Source organism: Carassius gibelio, chromosome A1 (assembly GCF_023724105.1).
Source record: "Carassius gibelio isolate Cgi1373 ecotype wild population from Czech Republic chromosome A1, carGib1.2-hapl.c, whole genome shotgun sequence".
Lineage (NCBI taxonomy): Eukaryota > Metazoa > Chordata > Actinopteri > Cypriniformes > Cyprinidae > Carassius > Carassius gibelio.
Window position 1 is genome coordinate 9,334,350 of NC_068371.1, and position 23,773 is coordinate 9,358,122.

General features: G+C 36.2%; 2 protein-coding genes across 2 annotated transcripts; one reads left to right on the plus strand and one right to left on the minus strand.

The window, feature by feature from the left end:
- Positions 1–94: 94 nt before the first annotated feature.
- LOC127984931 (serine/threonine-protein kinase/endoribonuclease IRE1) lies at positions 95–14,302 on the plus strand. Its single transcript, XM_052587314.1, has 22 exons — positions 95–496; positions 2,286–2,403; positions 2,598–2,631; positions 3,344–3,416; positions 3,493–3,565; positions 3,852–3,974; positions 4,470–4,574; positions 4,686–4,953; positions 5,130–5,208; positions 5,285–5,438; positions 5,911–6,038; positions 6,356–6,484; positions 6,937–7,156; positions 8,380–8,470; positions 8,566–8,755; positions 9,765–9,864; positions 10,067–10,266; positions 10,417–10,564; positions 11,457–11,584; positions 11,655–11,778; positions 11,931–11,998; positions 12,473–14,302. The coding sequence occupies exons 1-22, from the start codon at positions 440–442 to the stop codon at positions 12,644–12,646; spliced, it is 2,784 nt and encodes a 927-aa protein (XP_052443274.1). The 5' UTR covers positions 95–439; the 3' UTR covers positions 12,647–14,302.
- A 1,590-nt stretch (positions 14,303–15,892) lies between these two features.
- LOC127985097 (serine/threonine-protein kinase PLK1-like) lies at positions 15,893–21,286 on the minus strand. Its single transcript, XM_052587315.1, has 11 exons — positions 20,519–21,286; positions 19,817–19,985; positions 19,584–19,728; positions 19,350–19,443; positions 18,847–19,069; positions 18,600–18,666; positions 18,126–18,226; positions 17,848–17,925; positions 16,790–16,944; positions 16,528–16,710; positions 15,893–16,407 (listed from the first exon to the last, which is right to left on the minus strand). Exons 1-11 carry the CDS (start codon positions 20,879–20,881, stop codon positions 16,201–16,203), a joined length of 1,785 nt encoding a protein of 594 aa, XP_052443275.1. The 5' UTR covers positions 20,882–21,286; the 3' UTR covers positions 15,893–16,200.
- Positions 21,287–23,773: the final 2,487 nt, after the last annotated feature.

The window sequence follows — 23,773 nt, forward strand, 5'->3', positions numbered from 1 at the left end:
GGGCCAAACTGTTATTGTTCCACGTGTTTTAAAATGACATCCAGTTTTCTCGAAACTCCGCCTTTCAACACAGCGCAACGAGACACTATTGGTCAGACGCGCTGTCAATCAAACAAAGATGGTCGTGCCTTCTAGTTTTCTACTATATGGTCTTTGATTTGAGTGACATCACCAGTTCCGTCCCAACGCGGAAATGTGCAATATTTGTTATCATAATATAGGATCTGTTGTCTGGCATGTAGCAGACATATGATGAACCCTAGCAGTAATGTAAGTGACTGAATATGCTGCTGTGAAGTTTTTTCCGAAACTTTGTGATTATGGCGTTTTGTTTGAGAAGTTTTAAGCCCGTTCGACCTTAGTGTATATTTACTGACACGGACCTAGAACACGCCAAAACTTCAACCTCAGACGGACCTGTCCGATTCAGGGAGAAATTATGGACTGGAGGCATTTGCTGCTGCTGTTGCTTTGCTTCGCTGGAATAGTGTCACAGGTAAATACGGGGAAATTGATCTCATGTGTTTACCACTTTATGTTGCTGTTCACCACAGGGAATGCACGGGGACAGGGATATGTGTCGATCTATTTTTGGATAAGCAGAGGCGGGGTGCTCTGGGGTTCTTGGAATGGTAATTAAAAAGTAATAAATAAAACAAGAAAAAATAAAACATGAATTACAGATTATTATTCGTTATTAATATATTATTTTATTATAATTAATAAAGTAATATAGTATATAGAGAATGATAATGAATAATGCGTGCGAGTGATTCATTTTGGCGAATCGATTCATTAGGATGGTTTGAACGAACCTATTAAAAACCGATTCACAGATTCTTTAGGTACCCTCCGCAGCTTTTAATATTCATTTTGTAGTGAAATTGTTGGTGTTTTAATTTTAGATTATCAAAAGATTACTGTAGTACTGTTGGTTGCATCTGTATTAAATATGTGGTAACTATGCCATTTTTTAGGAAATTGCATATTTGGTAAATATTTGTAATGATATGGTAATATTGAAAAGTACAATTATATAATAATAAAATTACTATTATTTTTTTTCATGAACTTCTTAAGCACATTATACTACCCTCACAGTTTTATACCTAAACAAAACTGTCCAGTACAGTACAGTGACTCGTTTCGAACAGGTCATTAAAAATAATCGGTTCAAAAGACCGACTCTTTCATTAGGTGACAGATTCAAGCAACATGTATGTTAAAGCTGGAAATACGAGTCTAATTTTTTCAAAGCTCATTTCAGTTTGAGTTTTTACAATAGTGTCACATTACCCGAAACTGACCACGAGACCTGCATATATGCGCGCGCTTAATAGGCTTTGTACTGGAGAGCTCGCGCAGTCCATGACGTATTGTTCCCAGAGCGCGCGCCTGTGTGTTATTACTGTGAATGTGTGAGAAAAGAGTGTTCAGTCAGTGTTAGGTTAGGTGATGCTATTAGATCATTTCTTTGAATCACCTACTGGCCCATGTGTTATAATGCTTGACCTGAGGTTATAGCACTGTTCTTTTATGCCCTCAGGATGAATAATTTTAAATTCAAACTATTGTATCCCCTAAAATAAATAATGAATGTATGCCTCAATGAAATAACAGTTTAATGTTGTCATCCTAAAAGTAAATTTGATACCTTTTGTACTGCTGTTTTTTAGTGGATCAAGGCAGTTTTGCAATGTTTCTGCAAGTTCTACAGTGAACTTTATTACATTACAGGGTGGACATGGACTCTGTGGGTCAGATAGATATCTTACTGTAATGAACTAAATATGTGGCTAGATTAAAAAATGATATTCAGAACCATGACAAACAGTGATATTGACTCATTCAGAGTTGTTCATCCACATCTTCTCAGTCATATATTGTCAGGCAGTTTTTTGGTAAATATAGGAGTGGTGTTAAGAAGAAGGATATCCTGGTTAATAGCCGTTGACTGTCAACCATGCTCTCTAACACAAACACACATGATCCTCCGAAGCTATAGTAGGGAGAACCTCATATGTTTTTTTTCTCTGTAAATAACATATTTGCTATACCCTCCCCCTGAATCTAACTCTTATAGACATGTTGGAGTTCAGACATATTAGATATAAAGCTAAATGTGATTAAAAAAACACACACACACACACGCACGCACGCACTCAGTCTCAAGGGAACACACACTGTGGATATTTCTGGATACATATCAGGTAGCGATTAGTTTAAAATAATTTGATATCTGCAGTGTGGAGTGTGAAATAATGTTTTACTGGTTTCTCTTTCAGTGTGAGGGAGGAAGTTCAGTTTCTCTCCCAGAATCTCTGCTCTTTGTTTCTACACTGGATGGAAGTCTGCATGCCGTCAGTAAACAGACAGGAGACATTAAATGGACGCTGAAAGAAGGTGTGTGTGTGTGTGTATGTACATTATGAAAAATCATGATAGAAAGAATATTATTATATTGTAGTGCTGTTTTGTATAATTAAGAGAAATGTTTAAAGGGGAAAAATTATTCCATTATATATTTTTAAGAGTAGTGTAATTGAAGAATTAATATCTGCCAAACAACTTTAACCATTTTACTCTCTCTCTCTTAGATCCCATCATACAGGTTCCCACTTATTTCCAAGAGTAAGTGTTTAACAGCTTCAGAAACTGAATGAATGTACACTACCATTTGGGCTCATTAAGATAAAAAAATAAAAATAAAATTAAAGTCTCTTTTGCTCACCAAAAAATATGTTAGATATATTAGACCAGTAAATTTGTAAAATAGTATTTCTATTTTAAATGAATTTTTTTTTTCTATTTTACTTTAAATTTAAAATATATTTAAAATTTGATTGCAAAAGTTAATTTTTCATCTACCATTACTGGTTTTCAGTGTCACATTAATTTTGAAATAAGTTATGCTTAATATTTAAAATATAACACGAAACCATCACACATTGTTTTCAGCATTATTTGATGAATAGAAAATTCAGATAACACAGCATTTATTTGAAATAGAAATCTTTTTTAAAATGATAAATCCTGTTATTGTCAATTTTGATCAGCATAATGCATCTTTGCTGAAATAAGTAGTAAATATAATATAAAATAAAATATTAATACATAAAAAAATCTAACACATCTTACTAGGGTCAGTGTCTTGATCTTTATTGAGTCTGTGATAACTTGCTTTTTCTCTGAATCAACATTTATTAATGACATCGCTGTTGTATACTATTACTAAACCCAATTTAGTTAATGTTTTAAAATTGCACTCAGGTCTCACACCATTCTGGTATGTAATGCCCACTCTTTGTGATCCAACTTTAAAGTTATCTGTTTCCTCTTGAAGGCCAGGCTTTTTGCCAGATCCCAATGATGGCAGTCTGTATGTACTAGGTGGCAAGCGCAAAGAGGGTCTGATGGTGAGTCTCATACGCAGGGGTGCGAGTGTGTTTGCCAGAGTTACAGCTCAGTCATTTTTATGAATCTTCTCTGCAGAAACTCCCGTTCACTATTCCAGAACTGGTCCAGTCTTCTCCCTGCAGGAGCTCCGATGGGGTGCTCTACACAGGTAAAGTCAAACACATTTGTATTTGCTCGTAATGTTTTTGGTGAAATCTGTGTTTGATATCTGCATTTTGTGGTAACGATGGTTTTCTAGGGACATTTATATGAAAAAAATGTGATTTCTTGTTCAGTGTGATCTTTTAAAGTTTATGGAAATTAATAAAAGCTTAAAAGTCATGGACATACTTGTTTGCCTGAGCAGTGGGAACCATGATAGCATGTTCATAAAATGATCTGTGAAAAGCTCCAAGAGTACACTCTTATTTATTGTTCTGTGTATATTTTCCCAGGTAAAAAACAGGATACCTGGTTTGTGGTTGATCCTCAGACAGGAGAAAAACAGACGAGTCTGAGCACCTCCTCTTCAAACTCCATTTGCCCCTCTGCCCCTCTGCTGTTCATTGGTCGCACAGGTCCGAACACATATACATAAACCTTGTCTTTGAATCATTCCTGAATTGCATGTGTATATATAATACACACACACTCACACACATAGAAAGTAATACTTTCATTCAGTAAGAATGTGTTTAATTGATCAAACGTAACAGTAAAGACAAAAAATTATAAAAAAAAAAATATCCGAATATTTTTTTTTAAATGTTAAGGGGCACAAAACTAATAAGAAATGTTTGTTGAGCATCAGATCAGCATATTAGAAGGATCATGTGACACTGACGAATGCTGAAAATTCAGCTTAATTTAATCACAGAAATAAATTACATTTTAAAATATATCAATATATTTTATATTAAAAATAGAAATAATCTATAAATATACATGTTTAATAATAAATAAATAAATGCAGCATTGTTAAGCATTATATTTTTTCTAAAACTTTTAAAAAATCGTATTGACCGCACACTTTTGATTGGTTGTAATGCATGTTTCCCTGTGTATGTCTGCAGAATATATGATCACCATGTATGATACAAAGACTCAGGAGCTCCGCTGGAATGCCACCTACAATGACTACTCAGCGCCTCTCTATGATGACAAAAAATATGAGTATAGTAGGTTCCCTATCAGGCATGCACTGGCCAGTCTATTGAATCTGTGAATTTGTAAGTATTTTAGGGGTATTTTTCAATTTCATCAAATTTGCATGTGTCTGTGTATCACAGAGATGTCACACTTTGCATCCAGTGGGGACGGCCTGGTGGTTACTGTCGATCGGGACTCTGGTGAGGTCTTGTGGATGCAGAAGTTTGATTCTCCAGTGGCGGGGTTTTACTTGTGGAGTCAGGACAGTCTGCGGCGAGCTCCTCATCTCACAGTCGCAACAGAAACCCTGCGTTATCTGACCTTCACTGCAGAAAACACACAGTCCCACACCATGAAGTGGGCCTACCAGTTCACAAAAGAGAACCACAGCACTAAGACTCAGCTAGTGTAAGTCAGTTTTACAGTTTTTTTCTTTAAGGGATAATTCACCTAAAAAAAAATCTTAAACTTATAAATCTTATAAATCTTATAAATCATTAACTCACCACTATGCAACAAGTCAATTGACTACCTTATTATAAAGTATTATTTTATAGTAATATAGTGTGTGTATATTTTGATAGTCCTACTCTCTATGTTGGCAAGACGGACTCTCATCTGTATGCTTCTACCTCTCTTGTGCATCAAGGTGTGGCAATTGTGGTAAGTTCTGCTCTCCAGTATTCAACACCAATCGTAAAATTGACTTCTGATTAACCTTATCCTGTTTCCATATCAGCCAAAAGGTCTCACTCTTGCACGCATCGAGGGGCCAATCACAGCTGGCGTCACAATGGGTAATGGGCGGCCCGAGTGTGAAATTACTCCCAGCACTGATGTGAAATATCCACCGGGAAGCAGCAGCTCCCTGCAGAATCAGTGGCTGCTGATTGGTATGGCCAGCTCTTCAATGCATTTATTTTTGTATCGCTCACATGCATACTTAAATATGTGTAATTCAAGATAAATACAAATGCAATGCTGCAACACCCACAGTTTAAGTTCTAGCTCACTAGTTTCAGGACTGAGGTTTGAATATTTGAGAATAATAATACCCTCCATCACCTGAAACCATTGGCCTATGCTCATAAAACTGTTGGCCTAAAGTAGCGATGTTTATCTGTAAATGGATAATGATGTCATTTTACTCATTCAAAAACATATATTCATTATATTAATTATATAAAAATGTAAGTTTAATAAAAAACAATCAATATATCACACATAATTAATCAAAAATATATTATATTATATTATATTATATTATATTATATTATATTATATTATATTATTGTTACTACCTTTAATGTTAATTTAGTCAATATCTCTCTCTCTCTGTGTGTGTGTGTGTGTGTGTGCGAGTAGGTCACCATGAAGTCCCTCCTTCGGCTCACACCACAATGTTGAGAGATTTCCCAGAGAATCTGCAGCGCTCTGGTGATGTCATCCCACCTCAAGGTTCTGGTTCTTCTTTCCGTCCTGCCTCTCACCCTGTGAGTCCAAATTATGTTATTGCTTTTGTGAAAAACACATAAAGTGATATTTTGTATAATGTTTGCACTGCTATTTTCCAAAAACTGTCAAAAAGGTAATAATACCATAAAAATACCATAAGAAGCAATCTATACATAAAGGTATCAATAAAGTAACCTATGCAACTTTTGCTTTATATTCCAATTCATAATGTTAATTTGAGAGCTGTACTGTACATCCTTAAATTAAATTGTTAAATAAATTGTGATTTTGAAGACTTATTGGCTGTAGGCCAATGAAAATCACATAGCATAAACTTGTCATCTTTTGTTCACAGTTGCCACCGGTAACAAAGCCCAGCACTTCCCCCGTGTTGCCAGACTCCTTGACCTCTGACCCCATGACCGTGCTGGTGATAACACTGCTGCTGGGAGCGTGGATTGCCTTCCTGCTAACACACAAAAGGGTGTGTAGTAGAGAGTGTGTTTTGAATGAATTAGTATCAGTATCAGTGTTCCTCTAAAGTAGCCTTCTGATGTTAATGAGTATATAATTGATTTGTTTATTAATTTGTTTATTATTAGTAGTGACACCATCTTAGGTGGATAAATATATAGGTGGATAATATTTATTATATACTTATATGTGTATGTACATCTATAAATATGCGGGAAGTCGTGACCTTGAGCAGGGCACTGAACCCCCAACTGCTCCCCGGGCGCCGCAGCATACATGGCTCCCCACTGCTCCGGGTGTGTGTTCATGGTGTGTGTGTGCACTTTGGATGGGTTAAATGCAGAGCACAAATTCTGAGTATGGTTCAACATACTTGGCTGTATGTCACGTCACTTTCACATAAGTGTGTATATAATATAAATAAACAAGTATAAAACTTCTCGTTCTTTTCTTTTTGATAAGCCTGTCAGAAAATCCCAGAGATCTGAAGAGCCAGTGGACTCTAACCCCCTGCCGGTGTTGACCAATCAGAGCGCTGCCACAGAGCCCAACACTCCGTCCTCAACCTCATCCTTTAACAACAACAGCCATTCAGAGAAGACTAGTTCTGTTGCATCCAATCAAACTCAGCCATTCTCAAGCAAAGACTCCGCCCCAATCACAACAGCTGCTCAATCACAAAGTACGGAAACTATTCTATATCTATATCAACTATTGAACCTTATTCATGAAACACAAAAACAAATTTCTGTGCAAAACCTATTAAATTCAAACTATTCTTAAAGGGGGGGTGAAATGCTATTTCATGCATACTGAGTTTTTTACACTGTTAAAGAGTTGGATTCCCATGCTAAACATGGACAAAGTTTCAAAAATTAAGTTGTACGTTTGAAGGAGTATTTCTGTTCCAAAAATACTCTTTCCGGTGTGTCACAAGTTTCGTAAAGTTTTTTTCGAGTATGGCTCTGTGTGACGTTAGATGGAGCGGAATTTCCTTATATGGGTCTTAAGGGCACTTCTCCCGGAAGAGCGCGTGCTCCCGTATAGCAGAGCAGAGAGAGGCTGTGCACAGACAATCACTGATCAGAGCGAGAGCGTGGATGGAGTTTATTTTTACAGAGCATCAACGGAGTTGTGCAAGTGTTTGTGTTTGTTCCCTGCATTTTGAAAATGCTTGTTTTACAAAGAAGGCCCAGTTTGACGACGGATTTGCGTATCGTTTATTTCTTAAGGATGATGCAATCACAACGAAAAAGGGTCACGATCGTGTGTTGGAACCGCAGGTGGTGAGTAAAACTGCTTAAAATATCTCTGCCTCCTTGTTAGTGTGTCCGCCTCCCATCGGAGACCCGGGTTCGAGCCCCGCTCGGAGCGAGTCGTTGCTGCTGCTGCTCTCGTTCAGTTTCAGCCTCGGGATCTGATTCTGGATCATAAATAAATGGCTGAATCTGACTGTTAGCCATGGTTTGTTTTGGATGATGGTTTTTTCCTCAAGGTAATGTCACAGCTTCCAAATGCTCTCAACTCAAAAGCCTACTGGCACTCGTGATTCTTTAGCTCCGCCCACACGTCACGCCTCCAGCCAGTCGTGTTTTTCCGGGAAAAATCGGTACAGACTATCTTTCTCTTATGAATATAATAAAACTAAAGACTTTTTGGAGTTATGAAGGATGCAGTACTACTCTATAGGTACTCAAGATTAACAGGAGATTGAGTGAAAACGAGCATTTCACCCCCCCTTTAAGTAAATTATTTTTTTTTTTATGCATTTCATGAATGAGGCCTATTGTTCTTTCCTTTTATCTAAAATAAGCAGTTTATTTCATTTACAAATCAGAATGTATGTAATTCACTATAATTTAAGCCTTTGTGTTTTTTAAATTGTGTTTAACTCATATTCTTCAGGTGAACAGCCTGACGTTTTGGAAGTTGGAAAAATCTCTTTCAGTCCTGTTGAGGTGTTGGGCCATGGGACAGAGGGAACCTTTGTGTTCCGGTGGGTTATTATGAAAAGTGATGCTAGTTTTTCACTGGTTTGTTTGGTTTGGTTGGTTGTTCTTTATCCTTAATTCACCACTGTTATGGATGCAGGGGTCATTTTGACGGTCGGCGTGTGGCAGTAAAGCGTATCCTTCCAGAGTGCGTGGAGTTTGCAGAGCGAGAGGTTCAGCTCCTCCGAGAATCAGACGAGCATCCCAATGTCATCCGTTACTTCTGCACAGAGCGGGACAGACAGTTCACTTACATTGCCATAGAGCTATGTGCCGCTACACTCCAGCAGGTGTGTTTCAGTGAGTGTGTGTGTTTGTAGAAACACAACAGTGCTTTTGAATGTGGTATTCATTTGCTTTCTGTTTTTCACTGTTTTATCATGATTTTTAAAGTTGGTCTACATTGGGGCATTAACATTAGAATTTTTTAATTAGAATTGAAAAGTCAGCCAGTGTCTTAAAACCATGCAGTGTTTTTTTGTTCTTGTTGTTGTTGTCGTTGTTGTTTGTGTTTTGTTATTCTAGTATTATTAGAATATTATTATAGTATTTATTAATATGTTGATTTTTTTTTTCATGTTAAAGTTTTGTTTAGTTTTTGTTTGTTGTTTTTTCTTGGTTTTTTAACTTTATTTTTATTTCACTTAACATTCTACAGAATGTGTTTCTAATTAATAATAATAATTAATCTAATATTTATATTTTATTTTATTTCAGCTTTATTTCAATTAACGAAAACACTTTTAAAGTTTTAGTTTTAACAATAACAACACTGAAACCATGTAGCCTCAACAAAAATTTTAAATGTGTCTTTAATACCATGCAGTTTTTGATTATTATTAATAAACGTTCTTGAAATTAAACTTATTTTCATTTCAGTTTTAGTAATGTTAATACTTTAATAATGTTAATGTCTAATATTGATATTTTTCAATTTATTTCAGCTTTATTTCAGTTAACAAAAATGCATTTGTAAAGTTTAAATGTAAATTAACAATAACAAAACGTAATTAGATTTATGTTTAAAACAATCTGCCAATCCAACTTAAAATACACTTATATTCAAGATTCATTCTCTGACAAATATGCTAAACACTTCACATGTTACAGATTTGACAACACATTTTAAAGATTTCTACTGACAAGCAAGACAATAACTGTGATCACAAATAGACTTTGTGCACTACTAATACAACTGTATTTTTGTACATTTTTAGTATTCAATTTCATCTGTATAATAATAATCACAACTGATTTGTTTTCATTCACTCTGATTGAGTTTTTCTGTTTGGTATGCAGTATGTGGAGGACCCAAGCTGTCCTTATTCAGACCTGAACCCAGTGTCCCTGCTGGACCAGACCATGTGTGGCCTCAATCACCTGCACTCCCTCAACATCGGTGAGTCACTGTTGCCATAGCAACGATTTCAATCATAACTTCCTTCCTGTAACTTCTTAAAATTGCATCACAGTTGCACATGGTAGTGTTGCATTGCACAAATGTTTATTAAGTGCCATCAAAGTAATTGGATAGTGACAGTACATATGCATGCAAGCAGACGGACTCACCTTCATTTGTAATGTGTTCCTCTCATGCTCAGTTCACAGGGATTTAAAGCCACGTAATATTTTGCTCTCTCTCCCGGGGGCACTGGGTCGAGTCCGGGCGGTGATCTCAGATTTCGGCTTGTGCAAGAAGCTTCCAGATGGTCGCCATAGTTTCAGCCTACGCTCTGGAATACCAGGAACCGAAGGCTGGATTGCCCCTGAATTACTCATAAATGCTCCAAAAGGGAACCCTGTACGACCATACAAACACACACACACACACACACATCACAAGTTCAGTTTAAAAAACAGATACTGTGGTCTACCGAATTTTAAAAACTCGCTAAATAAGATATATTCTGTATAAGTTTTTCTCATTTTCCCTCTATTTTTCTGTCTTTAGACAAGTGCTGTGGATATATTTTCGGCCGGATGTGTGTTTTATTATGTGACGTCCAAAGGACAGCATCCGTTTGGTGACACTCTACGGCGTCAAGCTAATATCCTCTCTGGAATCTATAACCTTGACCACTTTATGGAGGATATACATGGTTTGTGCATGCATGATTTTGAAGTATATGGATGTGCACTTTCCGTTTGTAGAAGTGTCCGGTTTTGTTTAAACACTGTTATGACTGACTTAAAGGGATAGTACATCCAAAAATAAAAATCACACAGTATCATTAATTAAATATTCTTAGCATTAACTAATATAATTATGTTGTTTGGCTAGTTCCTACTGATAAATAAGATCTAAAATCTTTTTAATGAGTAACAGTTTTCAAAATATGATTGTTTGAACACTGTTTGGCATTTTAACTAATAACTGTGTTGCTTGGCTGATTAACAAGTGTGAATGAATAAATCAGAAAAGTTTTTGGTAACACTTTAGTATAGGGTCCAATTCACACTAATAACTAGTTGCTTATTAACATGTCTATTATTAACATATTGGCTGTTTATTAGTGCTTATAAAGTACATATAATGCATGACATCCATAATCCTACCCAATACCCTAAACTTAACAACTACCTTATTAACTATTAATAAGCAGCAGATAAGGGGTTAATTGAAAAGTCATAGTTAATGGTTAGTTAATAGTGAGAATTGGACCCTAAAATAAAGTGTGACCAAGTTTTTGATACTAGTAAAGCATGAAAATACCATAGTATGTTTGCAGATATTTAAACATGCTAATGTAACATATTTGTTTATCTGAAAAACAATTAGTCAGTCAGTTATTCTCTTTTGAAAATGTGCGTTCTGGGCCGGAATGTCGGTCTTTGTTTTGGTTTGTGAAACCCGCCCACTGCCAGTTTACCCAGTTGTATTTCGGCACCCCGGGTTGCCAGTTGGCGAAAAAACACAGTGTATTTCTTTTCATTCAAACACTCATATTTGAATAGCTTCCTAACGTTTTCTAGCTGTTTTCGTGTTTGTAGAGGATGTGATTGGCAGAGATCTGATTGAGCGGATGATCAGTCCTGAACCAGAGACGCGTCCTTCAGCAGCGTCCATCCTCAAACATCCCTTCTTTTGGAGCCCAGAGAAACAGCTGCAGTTCTTTCAGGTGTGTGTTTTTGTGTGTTCATTGTGTACAGTGAGAAAGTGCAATGCTGAAGTTGTTCTTTTGGCTCTAGGATGTCAGTGACAGAATAGAGAAGGAGCCAGCAGACAGCGGTATAGTGACCCGTCTGGAGAACTCAGGCAGATCTGTTGTAAGAACCAACTGGAGGATGCACATATCAGCACCACTGCAGGCTGGTAAGCACTGCTACCACTGTACTTTTCTTTGACATAAATATTGAAAAAAAGTGGAATGTTTTAAATGTATATAAAATGACAAATGTTTCAATTCATGTTCATGCATGTCTATATATTTGCATGCCTAATATAAAACTATTTCAATCTGGCAGATCTTAGAAGATTTCGTACATATAAAGGAAACTCTGTGAGAGACCTACTTAGAGCACTGAGAAATAAAGTAAGTGTTTAGAACTTCATGGGTTTTTATGTCAATAATCGCACAAAAAAATAATTCATATTGCACTGATAATATATTATAATATACACTATCATTCAAAAGGGGTCCGTAAGATTTAAAAAACATTTTCTTGAAAGAAGTTTCTTATCAAAATGTAAAAAAATCGTTTAAACAGTAAAAACAGTAATATTTTGTAATGATATTACAATGTAAAATAACAGTTTTCTGTTTTTATATATTTTCAAATGTCATATTTCTGTGAATTTTCACTTTTGATCTGTTTAATATGTGTTAATTTCTTTAAAAAAAATATATATATAATATAATATAATATAATATAATATAATATAATTAATATAATATAATTAATATAATATAATTAATATAATATAATATAATATAATATAATATAATATAATATAATATAATATAATAAAATATAATACCTAACCTGTCTTCTAATGTTTTTAACAGAAACATCATTATCATGAGCTCCCACCAGAGGTTCAAACTGCTCTCGGTGAAGTCCCTGATGGCTTCGTGGCATATTTTACCTCCCGTTTCCCCCGGTTACTGCTTCACACGCATTCAGCGCTTAGCATCTGTGCCCCCGAGAGACTCTTTCACCCATACTACCACCATCCATAGAGACGTGCTTGTTTGTTCCTACACTGGAGTGGAGAGGAAAAGTAAGATCCTTGAGGAAATGGAGAACTTGACGACTCAACTAAACACTGTCGATGTATAATCCTGCACTTCAGAACTGTGAGCACATTTCGTTGCAAGAGCACTGATGACAGATTTTACCTAAACATTTGCTGAGCGAAATTTACCCAGGTTTTTTATGTCTATGCTTTTACAGAAAAAGGTTTTATAGGTCAGATTAACCAGATGAGTTACTGAGTGTATTAATGGGCTTTTACAGAGCTGCCATTGTTGCTGCTGGTTTTATGATGTGAACCAAAGAGCAAAGAAATAATAAGGCCATATTTTCCACCAATAAATTGGCAGATGTTCTACCATTTCTGTCAGTTTTATTTTAATTCTGACATTTAACACAGAAGATTACTGAATTGTCAGCCAACTACTTATATTCTTAATAAGTAGAAAATTAAATGATATTTTTTTATATTAAGGACATTTTTATAGGATAGTTCACCACACAATTCTGTCATCTGTCAACTGTATTTTCATCCACATGCTGTTCCAAACTCATGACTTACTTTCATCCATGGAACACAAAAAGAGAAAGTATTAAAGTTTCTAAATGGGGTGGAAATATTCTCTTTAGATATCATAAATGTGGTTTATTTTGTGCAGGATGTTCCAGGTGTTCTGAAGCCATTCAGTAGCTTTAAGTGAGATTATGACTGGGAATTAAATACACTGAGTACCGAGAGTACCCTACGCAATTGCATGGTTTGCATTATGCCTTAACACGCTACTGGTTAAGCTTAAAGAATGATAAAAGCCAGGACTACATCCATTGATATCTGCAGAAATATGAAGATCTTTGATAATTAGGACTAAAAACTAAAAATGCTAATTTATTATATTAGTTCATTTGTACACCAAGTGTACATGTATATGTATTTGTGTGATTCAGATAAATTGGGACTGGGGTTGGGATTTTTTTTCTTTGGTTTTGCTTTGTGTGGCTTGAATTGCAGCTTTGTGCTACATTTATGGATCTTTTACAGTCCATCACACATTGCAAGCATCTCCATCTCTCAGTGTTACAGCTTCAAAACATTAATATTGTGTTTCCTTTAAGTATTTTACAGCCTGCTGTACACTAGTTGTATACTTCTAGTTTAAAAACAAAATGATTTATATATATATATATATATATATATATATATATATATATATATATATATATATATATAACTTAAGCAGTGAGGATTTTTGCCACTGGAAATTCACTCAAATCACTGAATGTGGAAATACTAGTGCCTTTGTTTTTCTACCCGTTGATGATTACATTTATACTGATTGTTTTGCCAAAAATATATTTGTATCTATTTGTAACAGTGGCACAGATCCAACAACTGTTATACTTGATTCAGATTAATGTTGTTGCAGACGTGTTTGTTGTGGATTTCCATTAAACAATGAAAAAAAAGATCCTTTCAGGTGGTATTAACATTATGTGTTACAAGGTATTACAATGTACTTCAAAAAATATCATGCTATTACCATTGTGTATGCGCACAGACATGTTAGTACCATGCATCTACAAAACACTTCAGTTATATAATCTTGCTTTGTTTTGAGCGCCAAAATAAATGAAGTGTACTTTTACATTTTTGATTGAGTTTATTTTTATATATTATTTTACTCTTATTTGCACATGTTGTCTTAAAGAAACATAAGCTTAAGGTCCATATGCTTGTGACATCAAGTCATTTCTATAAATCAGCAAACAAGCAATATGTTTGGATTTGTTAAGAATTTTAAAGATTTTGTCTCTTCTGCTCACCGAGGCTGCTTTTATTTGTTTAAAAAAGTACAATAAAAACAGTAATATTGTTAAATATTACAATTTACATTAAAATTTATTAGTAATAGTCTATTTTAATATCTTTTAAAATGTAATTTACTTCTGTGATGGCAAAGCTGTTTTGTTATATAAATGTATCAGCGGTCACTTGAAATCAAGTTAAGGCAACCTGACAAAAGTTTTAAACTACTAAATGATACTAAATGCACTTTTACAAGTACTTTGAATTGAATGTGTTGGCAGGGTGTGTACACAACCGCCCTATGATAAAAATCCACAGTCTGTTTTTTTTATCTACTAAAATCTTCTGCAGGAAAGTAATGGGAGTTACCAGATCAAGGTGTTTTTACACCATGATACCTAATTGGTTGATGTAATAGTGATGTTAGGTTTAGGGGTGAGGTTGGGTTAAGGGGGATAATTTAGATTGCATGATTCAGAAACACCCAGCAGTTTGAAAACACCCACATGGTGATAAACGTCCACTTTTGCTCTGCAGAGACCCAAGTCTCAAATTTTTACCCATTTGTCAAATCAAAGCCGATCTCAGATGCCTGTCTTTGTGACATCACAAAACAGGCCCCTCCCACGATAGTTTGATTGGCAGTGGCGTTTCAGCAGACTGGACTGGTGTCTCAACCTTAGAGCCCTCCCTGAGTGAGCGGTCACCAGTCCGCCATTGTTTCACCGCTGGAGCAGATGCAGACAAGAATGACTCCTAAGGGATTGAGGCATTCTGTTGTTGGATGCAATAAACAGCAGTCATAATTTACTCCCGATATCTATGTAACTGAAGACGCAGTGGATTACGTTTGTTTCTTAAAGAAATGCACACGAGATCTGCCAAAATGTTCGCGTGAAACATTCGTGGTCCAGCTTCACCTACAGAAGGGAGTATAAAGTGTTTAAATAAATCTTTTTAAATTACCTTTCCTAATGTGCTAATTAGTAAGTCACAGATCAATGGCTAAAGTAAACGGTCTCTCTGAGAGCGGCTGGAAGAGAGGGGCGGGGTTAGAAGAGCTCATTAACATTTAAAGGAAAATGCTACAAAACTGCCTGCTCTGTCTGAAGAGAGTTGTTTTTGACAAGGTAAAAAAAAAAGTTGTTTTTACATTACCATTGAGAAATTTTAACCACGCTGTTACAGATTTTTAAGAGCCTACAAAATAAAATAAAAAAGTCCCAAATTTCTGAACAGTAGTGCAGATTACCTTAGAAAACTCGACATGAAACTAAGTTACACACCATTTCCAAAATACTAAAACAAAAACGACGAAAGTGAAATATTGAAATGATTGAATGAACAATGTTTCTTGTTGACTTAAAGCATTTTCAAGACGCTCATATTTAAACTTGTATTTATCATTAACAGTATCTAACAAACAAAATTCTCTAAAACAATCTTTATTTTGGAATACCAAGTTATTTCAAATATTCTCTTACACATTAAAAGATTAAACTCCAAAAGCTTTTATACAAAGAACAGACAAGTTCTAAAACATTAAAACATGTACAAGAGCATTCACATGATACAGAGAGCTGGCATGGTCAAACTCCAACCCCAAAAAACAAGTGACAGTAAGAGTACACAACAGATAGAACTGTACAAGTTTTGCTGCTGCAATATTTAAGGGCCCTCAAACTCAAGCAGAGTTGGTGGTGAACACAAAGTTATATAGTTTGTGATGTCAGTGGGTTAGCGGGCAGATGTAGCGGCTGTGGCAGTGCTTTTGCAGGCCATGAGCTTCTCCACCATGTTGCGAGCGTAGCGTAAACGGCTGGCCAACTCTTTGCAGCATCCGAACTCCTCGATTAAGGTCATCTTATAGGTGTAAAACTCTCGCTTCTCGTTGATGTACGTCACTGCTCCCATCAGGGGACACAAAATAAGCTTAGTGTGGTCCTGGAGGGCACAAAGAGAAAATGGTGAGTTCAGGGTTTCAGTTTGGATACTTCTGTATTTTGTTTAACATCAAAAGTGTCCAGATGCAGTACTTCCATTTAAGACATGGCAGTTTCTCACCTGGAAGAAGTTGATCTGCACAGTTCCGTTGCTCAGGTGTAGCACGATGGCACTCTTTGTGCGGAACCAGTGGCGGAGGTAAGGCAGCCGGGTCAGTTCATCACCATCACGGGGTGTTATGTTCGCCCCAGCCTTCAGCAAGTGCTCGCTCATGTAATTCCTGAAGTACTTGAGAAGTGTAATCTAAACCAATAAAAGAAAGAGACTTCAGCAATCCTGGATAACAGAAAACTTTGTTCCACTATTTCCAGCATACACAGACCTTTTTAGAGAGCGAAGAAGGGTAGGAACGAACACTGAGGTAGGATTCTAATGAGTTGCGGTCAATATATTGTAGACTGTCACCATCAGTGTACATGATCAAACGTGTGGAATCATTGAACAGAACGCCTACGCTGTTATCACACAGCTGGTAACCTATAAAGGGCAAAAATACATTAGCATATGGACAATATTTTTAGACCGCATGTAAGTAACGGTTTCTGAATGAAACTTGCACAAAATAAATAACATTAAAGCACTTTTTCCATCCTGTGTGTTCAAGAAAACAATCTTCACTTACTAGAAAACTGCTGCAAAATATCAGTTATATAAAAGAGCAGAGTCCTGCACGTGGGACGGATGAACAGCTTATATTTGATGTAACTGGTGGAATATTTATGTTGTCATTTGTGGTGTTTAATTCAACAGGGCATTAATTCGATATTTGCTGATAAACAGCTGCTTTCAAATGGTTCTGAGCTTTCTGGGTTGAGTGATGTCTACAGTGAGACATCGTGATGGACAATGACATCACGATGGGGAGCAGGCTTAGGGGTGTGGCCGAAGCGTGAATACATATGCAGAAAAGGTCCTTTTCTTGGTCCTACGCCTTCCACAGAATATATAAATACATTTAGGCCACTTAACTTAATGATTGCTATCAGGATGTGAAGAGACTTTAAACCAACATAAAAAAATGTTTCTGAAGCCAATCACCTAATGCACCTTTAAGAGTGTTGTGTTCTCAGGTAATAAATTCAACAAGTCACAGTAAAGTTCTTCAGCAATGAGCCACTTCTTCATTTCAACCAAACAAGTTTTAAATGTTTCTACTTTACATGACAAAGTAAAGTTTATCCTGCTTACATGTTTGTATGTTTTAGTTTTTACACAAAAAAAAAAAATTTTCATTGGAGAAATGCTTATGATACGGTTTAGAGGGAATAAAGAGTTAGAACAGTTTTTGGGGTATATTTCAGTTACTGAGATTTTAGTGCAACATTAAATTCAAATATTAAATAGTGGCTTGAGTATATCAGTGTCAGCATGGGGTCTTACCAAGGCCATATTTGTCAGAGTAGTCGACCCATTTACTAATCCAGAAGACAGGAATACAAGCAGGGTCCTCGGTTTCCTCTATAAAGGGAAAAATCAATCATTGCAATGTGCTTGTCAATAGTTCTGAACATGTACACCAACTGACCATATTTCCGTGGCTTTGTGTAAATGCACAAAGTATAGTTATACAGATTTTTGCCATCACAGTAGCTCCAATTCCCATTAAAATACAGCAACATCCCTTATGTTCCAAGATGCAAAAGAATCCATGTGGTTACCTTGTCTGATGAAGTCTCTCTCAGATGGCCTGGCGGTGTTGAGACTGGCCAGCTGTTGCAGCAAGTCACTTAGATGACATTCAGGTGGTTCAGCTCCATCCCTGCGCAAAATTTAGTGACAAATTCATTAAATACAAATATATTTCCCCTAACCCTACATTTATAACGGACGCAAGCCTGAGTAATGTATATTAAAAATCATGGTTTTAATATTACTGGCAAAAATGTGCGTTCAAAACTAGATTTAAAGAGGCAACAGTTTGCCAACATCTACACCAGGGTTCCTCAGATCTTGCCCTGGAGGTTTAGCTCAAACCCTGATCAAACTCACCTACTGGTGATTTTCTAATGATGCTGAAGACATTGATTAGCATGCTAAGGTGTTTGATTAAGGTTAGAGCTAAACTCTGTAGGCAAGTGGATATCGTGGGCCAGATTTGAGAATCCCTGATCTACACAGATAAAACAACTAACCTCTGCTGAGGATCTTCCCTTTGTGGCTGCTCCATTTTCCCCATTTTCTCAATTGGACTGTCTGTTCCTTAACACCCAGAAGTTTACATGCAACATGAAAGGGTTTAAAATGTAATTTTTCATATTTCTGAGTGTCAATATTCAATGAAGCAGGGAAACACTGAAATCCAACATAGCTATTTAAGTAAAGTAAACTAAATACTACAAGAAACCATTTTTTAAAAAGTGGATTTATCTACACACATACCTTTATTAAGTGACGAGAGGGGTTTGCGAAGGAGGGCGGGATCCAGACTGGATGGGGCGATGGAGAACCTGGGAGGTACAGTGAGACAGGAAGTAGGCAACCGCAGAGGCGCATAACCGGAGGTGAAAAACTCATCGGCCAGCAGCTCGGACACAGAAGGTCTGAGTGTAGGTTCAGCATGCAGCATCCGACGAATCAGAGCAGCAGCAACTGGATTAATATGCTAAAGACACACACAAAAAATAAATAATAATAAATAATAATTTAATATGCAACCAATCTGGTTTTCACACTGAAGGAGGAAATTCTTTTTTCACTTTAGTTGCATTAAACTTTCCACAACCAAAAGCTAAAAAATCTAGCAAGTTAGTCAATGAAACATTTCAAGGTTAAATCATTTAATGAAAAATAAGCCCAGACAAATATTCACAATAATATTTATACCATACATTTAGAAAATAGGATTTAATTTCATGCCAACTCTTTGAATCACATATACTTACTCTTGGAACAGTGTACTCATTCTTCTTGATTCTAATGTAGGTCTCCTTCAGACAGGACGTCTCAAATGGTGGCTTTCCAACCAGCAGTGTGTATCTGATAGATACATGACCATCAGCAATCATACATGCTCATTTATAAAAATGAATCATCATGCAATAATGAAATTCCATTAGAGAACTAGTGTTTTCTGAAAATCAAATGCTTCCATTTATTTAATCCAACAATGGACTTACAGAATGCATCCCAGTGACCAAACGTCTACTTCAAAGCTGTGGCCTTTCTTGCAGAGCACCTCTGGGGCAATATAGTTTGGAGTGCCGCACAGTGTCTTCTTTCTCTCTCCATCAAACTCGATCTTTGTGGCCAAACCAAAGTCCCCTAAAGAGAGAGAAATGGGACCAGCAGTCTTGATTAAAAGAGGTCTGGGATGAAATAAAAAGGCAAAGGGCAATCATTGTTTGCGTACCTATTTTCACATCCATGTCATCACTGAGGAACAGATTTCCAAGTTTAAGATCACGGTGGATGACCCGGTTGTTGTGCAAGTACTGACAACCCAGAATAGTGTGACGCATGAAGTATCTGGCCTCAGGCTCCGTCACGGCCTTCCTCCGCTTGTGCAATTCAAGGAGAGACTGTAAGGAAATAAAACAAATGAAGCACCAAAATCTAGAGAAAGTGGGAGCTTCAAACAACTTTTATTACTCCACTTACAAAAAAAAAAAAAAAAAAAAAAGCTTCCTATTTTTCTGAATTTCTTTTTCTGTGGTGGTATTCGATGATAATTTGAGTTTACAGAATCTAAGCATAAAATACACAAAGATGCATAAAAACTGCAAGTGAGGAAAGAAAGAAAAATATTGCTGACTGTAGTTTGTTTCACCAATATGTCCGATAAACAGAAAATCAACTGACGTCACATCCTCCAGTTTAAAATCCACTGACAGACAGCGTAAGGGAGAAAGTAACGTCAGAACCACTCTTATTTTAAATATCTCGTACAATATATAACAAGAAATAAACAATTGAGCCTAATGAAAACAGTAAGTACCTATTAATTTTAATTTAATGAAATGAGTTAGCTTCAAGCACTGTTGTACATTATCATCCAGTAACAGGAATAGCGACCGTTGACGGTCTGTTTTCAAATCGGTATTCTTGATCTTACCCGTCTCCGACAGATTTCCAGCACCACGTACACGAAGTCGTCATCCTCAAAAAACCCGTGAAATCCTACGACGTGTTGGTTATCGAGACTCTTGTGAATGGCGATTTCTGTGCTCATCTTCTCTTTCTGGTGCGGCTTCAGTAACATCGACTTCGGCACCACTTTCCCTGCGAAAACCTCCTTTGTGTCCATATCTGTGATTTCGTAGCATTTCGCAAATCCTCCTTTCCCCAGAAAGCGACCTCGCATGTATCTCTTCCTGGTTCTGGGATCCACTAGAATATCAGGAATCTCTTTGAGAGGAGCAGATTTGGGGTCGACGTGAGCCGATGGCTTCGCCGTCTTTGCGATTCCAGCGCTCATCGTTGAACACCTTACAGGACGATTTAAATAGAATAAGGAACCCTAAAGTCCTGAAAAATTTAATAACCGAGGCGAAGTTCCTTGCTTCTTTATCCTGAAACAGCACGCAATTCACCAGTCATCCACATCCGCTGCGAACCACCAAAAACTACATTCAAACAATAACTCCAAAGTGAAAACCCACAGTAGCTTATCTAAAAGATATGTATTCACCTCCCCGAGGCACGCATTGGTAGTATTTCGCGGATAAGAACGAAATTAAACGGGCATAAATGAAGTGCGTCGGCCCGCTGCTCGGATGGGAATACAGTGAGTCGCTGCTAGTTTTTGAATTGTGCTCGGTTCGTTGTCTCCGCCTCTGATTGGCTGCTGCGATTTAAATTCTGACCAAACACAGCGAAGCATCATGTGACTCGTCGTGCAAGTTCTAAAAAACTTTATTTATGTCTTTGGATTTTTAACTTTAGGAAGCATTGGACAATGCAAAATAGCTTTCGTATTCAATTATATTTTATGATTTTATGAGATAAGTCTCTTTTAAATAAGGCCAACTCTATTATTTAAAGCCCACTAATTTGTAATAATTAAAGTATGAGATACTTAAATGTAGCTATCTACATTAAAATTTTAATACTTAATTGTGGAAAATATAAACTGATTATAAATTATGTAAATTATTTCCTCTTGACGTATTTTGTGCATTGTTTTATTTGTTTAAATATGCCACGTGCACTTTTGGGTTTGTATACACTTCATTCATGAACATGTGTTTAAATTAACTACAGTTTTTCTTCTAGCCAGTTATCCCACTTGTTTTTAATACTTTTCTGTGTAACTTTGTGCATTGGTGTGTGTGCAAATGGTCATATGAGAGCACATTTTAGATTGTCAAACGAGAAAAATACCATGTCACCTACTGTATGTACAAGTGTGTTGTGTGTGTATAAAGGACAGAAAGCAAGATAAACAGAAAGTCTGCCCTTTTAACACAAAACTAAAACAGTGTTACAAGGTTAGTGAGCAGTAATAAACAATGTTATATTAAATTATTGGACAATTACTAGTGTTTATTTAATGTCTTGTTCAGTCACATGATATTCAATTAATTCTCACTTAAAATTAATGGCTTTCTTCTAAATATATAAATATGAAAAATAAGATAATGAAAATGTATTTTTTCATGTAATCAAATCATTAAAGAGAAGACATGACTTGGATTAGCTGCGTAGATGTTTCTGAGAGTATCTTGGTCTTTGTCAGTTCTGTGAAGTGTTCACTAATAAGGTTGTTTACTGTTTTTCATGACAGCATTCCTCACGACTTTCTCCTGTCTAGTCCATTCACAAATGCACGCATGCACTCACCATTTCCCGATTAAAACACTACAAGTGTCTCTCTGAAAGGTTGTCATGGCAATTAGATAATTTTAGAATATAGAAAAAGATGGGTTACATGGTCGCAGTGAGAAAGGAAGTACTTAATGATTGCATAAAACACGTAAGCCTCCTTGAAATCTGAATAAGTTATGCATAGGCTATATTAAACAGTTCCAAAATACATCAACCTATGAATACTGCTGCAGGGACTAACATTAGCCTACACTGTCTATGATCATAGCTGCCATAGATATTTAGTGACAGATCAAAGTTTTTACCATAAATGTTAACATTTGTGTTTAATTTTGCTACCATCGTGGTTTTTACTTTTGTGTTTGTGCGTAGTTTATCCTCATTGTGGACATGCCTGTAGAACTGATCATATTATTTCTGCTCACTGTCCTGTTAAGAAAGAAATACTTCATGAAATTATGGAATGTTTTTAAGAGGTGAGGAAGAAGTAGAGAAAGGAGAATGTGTTCAGATGGAAGGTGCGGTTTTTACTCATTATCTGCATTGAAAATTTCAGGAAACTGGGGTTGATAAATAAGCAACAACAAAAAAGTTATCTGCCACAAACTGTTTTCATGAATTATATGGCCAAACTCACACAACCGGCCACTATAATGCATTGCTTTGCATTTTTATTTTACATTTCATGTTTTTAAGGAATAGTTTACCCAAAAATAAAAGTTGAATTAAAATGTACTCACCTTCAGGCCATCCAAGGAGAAATGTAGCATTACTTCACTTGCACCAATCCTCTGCAGTAATTGGGTGCCATCAGAAAGAAGATTCTAAACAGCTGATAAAAACATCCCAATAATCCACAAGTAATCCACATGCCTCCAGTCCAAGCTGTGTTTTTGCAAGAAACAAATTGTTTAATTTTATTTTTAATTGCTTCTGGCTAAAATACATGATCTCTATGCATAATATAGCTTTCTCTAGTGAAAAGAGAAACATGCAAGTTCTAAACAAATTCAGTGGGTTTTGATGTGAGATGACAACAGATGGATTTTTCCACTGGATGTAGTGTTATTATGGATTATGGCCTGAAGCATTGGTTTAAAGTTAAAAATGACTTGATGGATTTGTTTCTCACAAACATGCAACTTCACTCCACAATATAATTGATGGACTGAGTCATTTATTTTCTGAGGAAAGGTCAAGACATTAATCTCATGTAACAAAACCCTTAACATGTTCTATAAATCTGATGTACAGACTGATTTTGGGTGTTGGGATAAGTAGGTTTATTGATGCCACTTATTTAATAGCAGGTCACATTTGGTGTTACCTTTTATAAGGTAATGAGTAGCTATTGATTAGAACATAATTTGCATTTATTCACTAATAAAACTATACTTTGATTCTCTTTTAAAGAAAGATTAAATGTAAATGTAAATGTATCATCATGGTACAGGCCCCAGATGTGGAGGAAAAGGTCAGAGAGGGAAGAGAGGCCGTCGAAGAAGCACTGTAGCTAGGGCTTTATGTGGCAAAGCTGCCCTTG

What these genes read in the sequence shown, in the direction of transcription:
- LOC127984931 (XM_052587314.1), top strand. Translation starts at nt 440, where the DNA reads ATGGACTGGAGGCATTTGCTGCTGCTGTTGCTTTGCTTCGCTGGAATA. An exon ending in GCTGTTCATTGGTCGCACAG is followed by an intron (nt 3,975 to 4,469) that starts GTCCGAACACAT and finishes GTATGTCTGCAG; the next exon opens with AATATATGATCACCATGTAT. An exon ending in AGCACTAAGACTCAGCTAGT is followed by an intron (nt 4,954 to 5,129) that starts GTAAGTCAGTTT and finishes ATATTTTGATAG; the next exon opens with TCCTACTCTCTATGTTGGCA.
- LOC127985097 (XM_052587315.1), bottom strand. Translation starts at nt 20,881, where the DNA reads ATGAGCGCTGGAATCGCAAAGACGGCGAAGCCATCGGCTCACGTCGAC. An exon ending in TGGAAATCTGTCGGAGACGG is followed by an intron (nt 19,986 to 20,518) that starts GTAAGATCAAGA and finishes ATTTCCTTACAG; the next exon opens with TCTCTCCTTGAATTGCACAA. An exon ending in CCTCTCGTCACTTAATAAAG is followed by an intron (nt 18,667 to 18,846) that starts GTATGTGTGTAG and finishes CTGGGTGTTAAG; the next exon opens with GAACAGACAGTCCAATTGAG.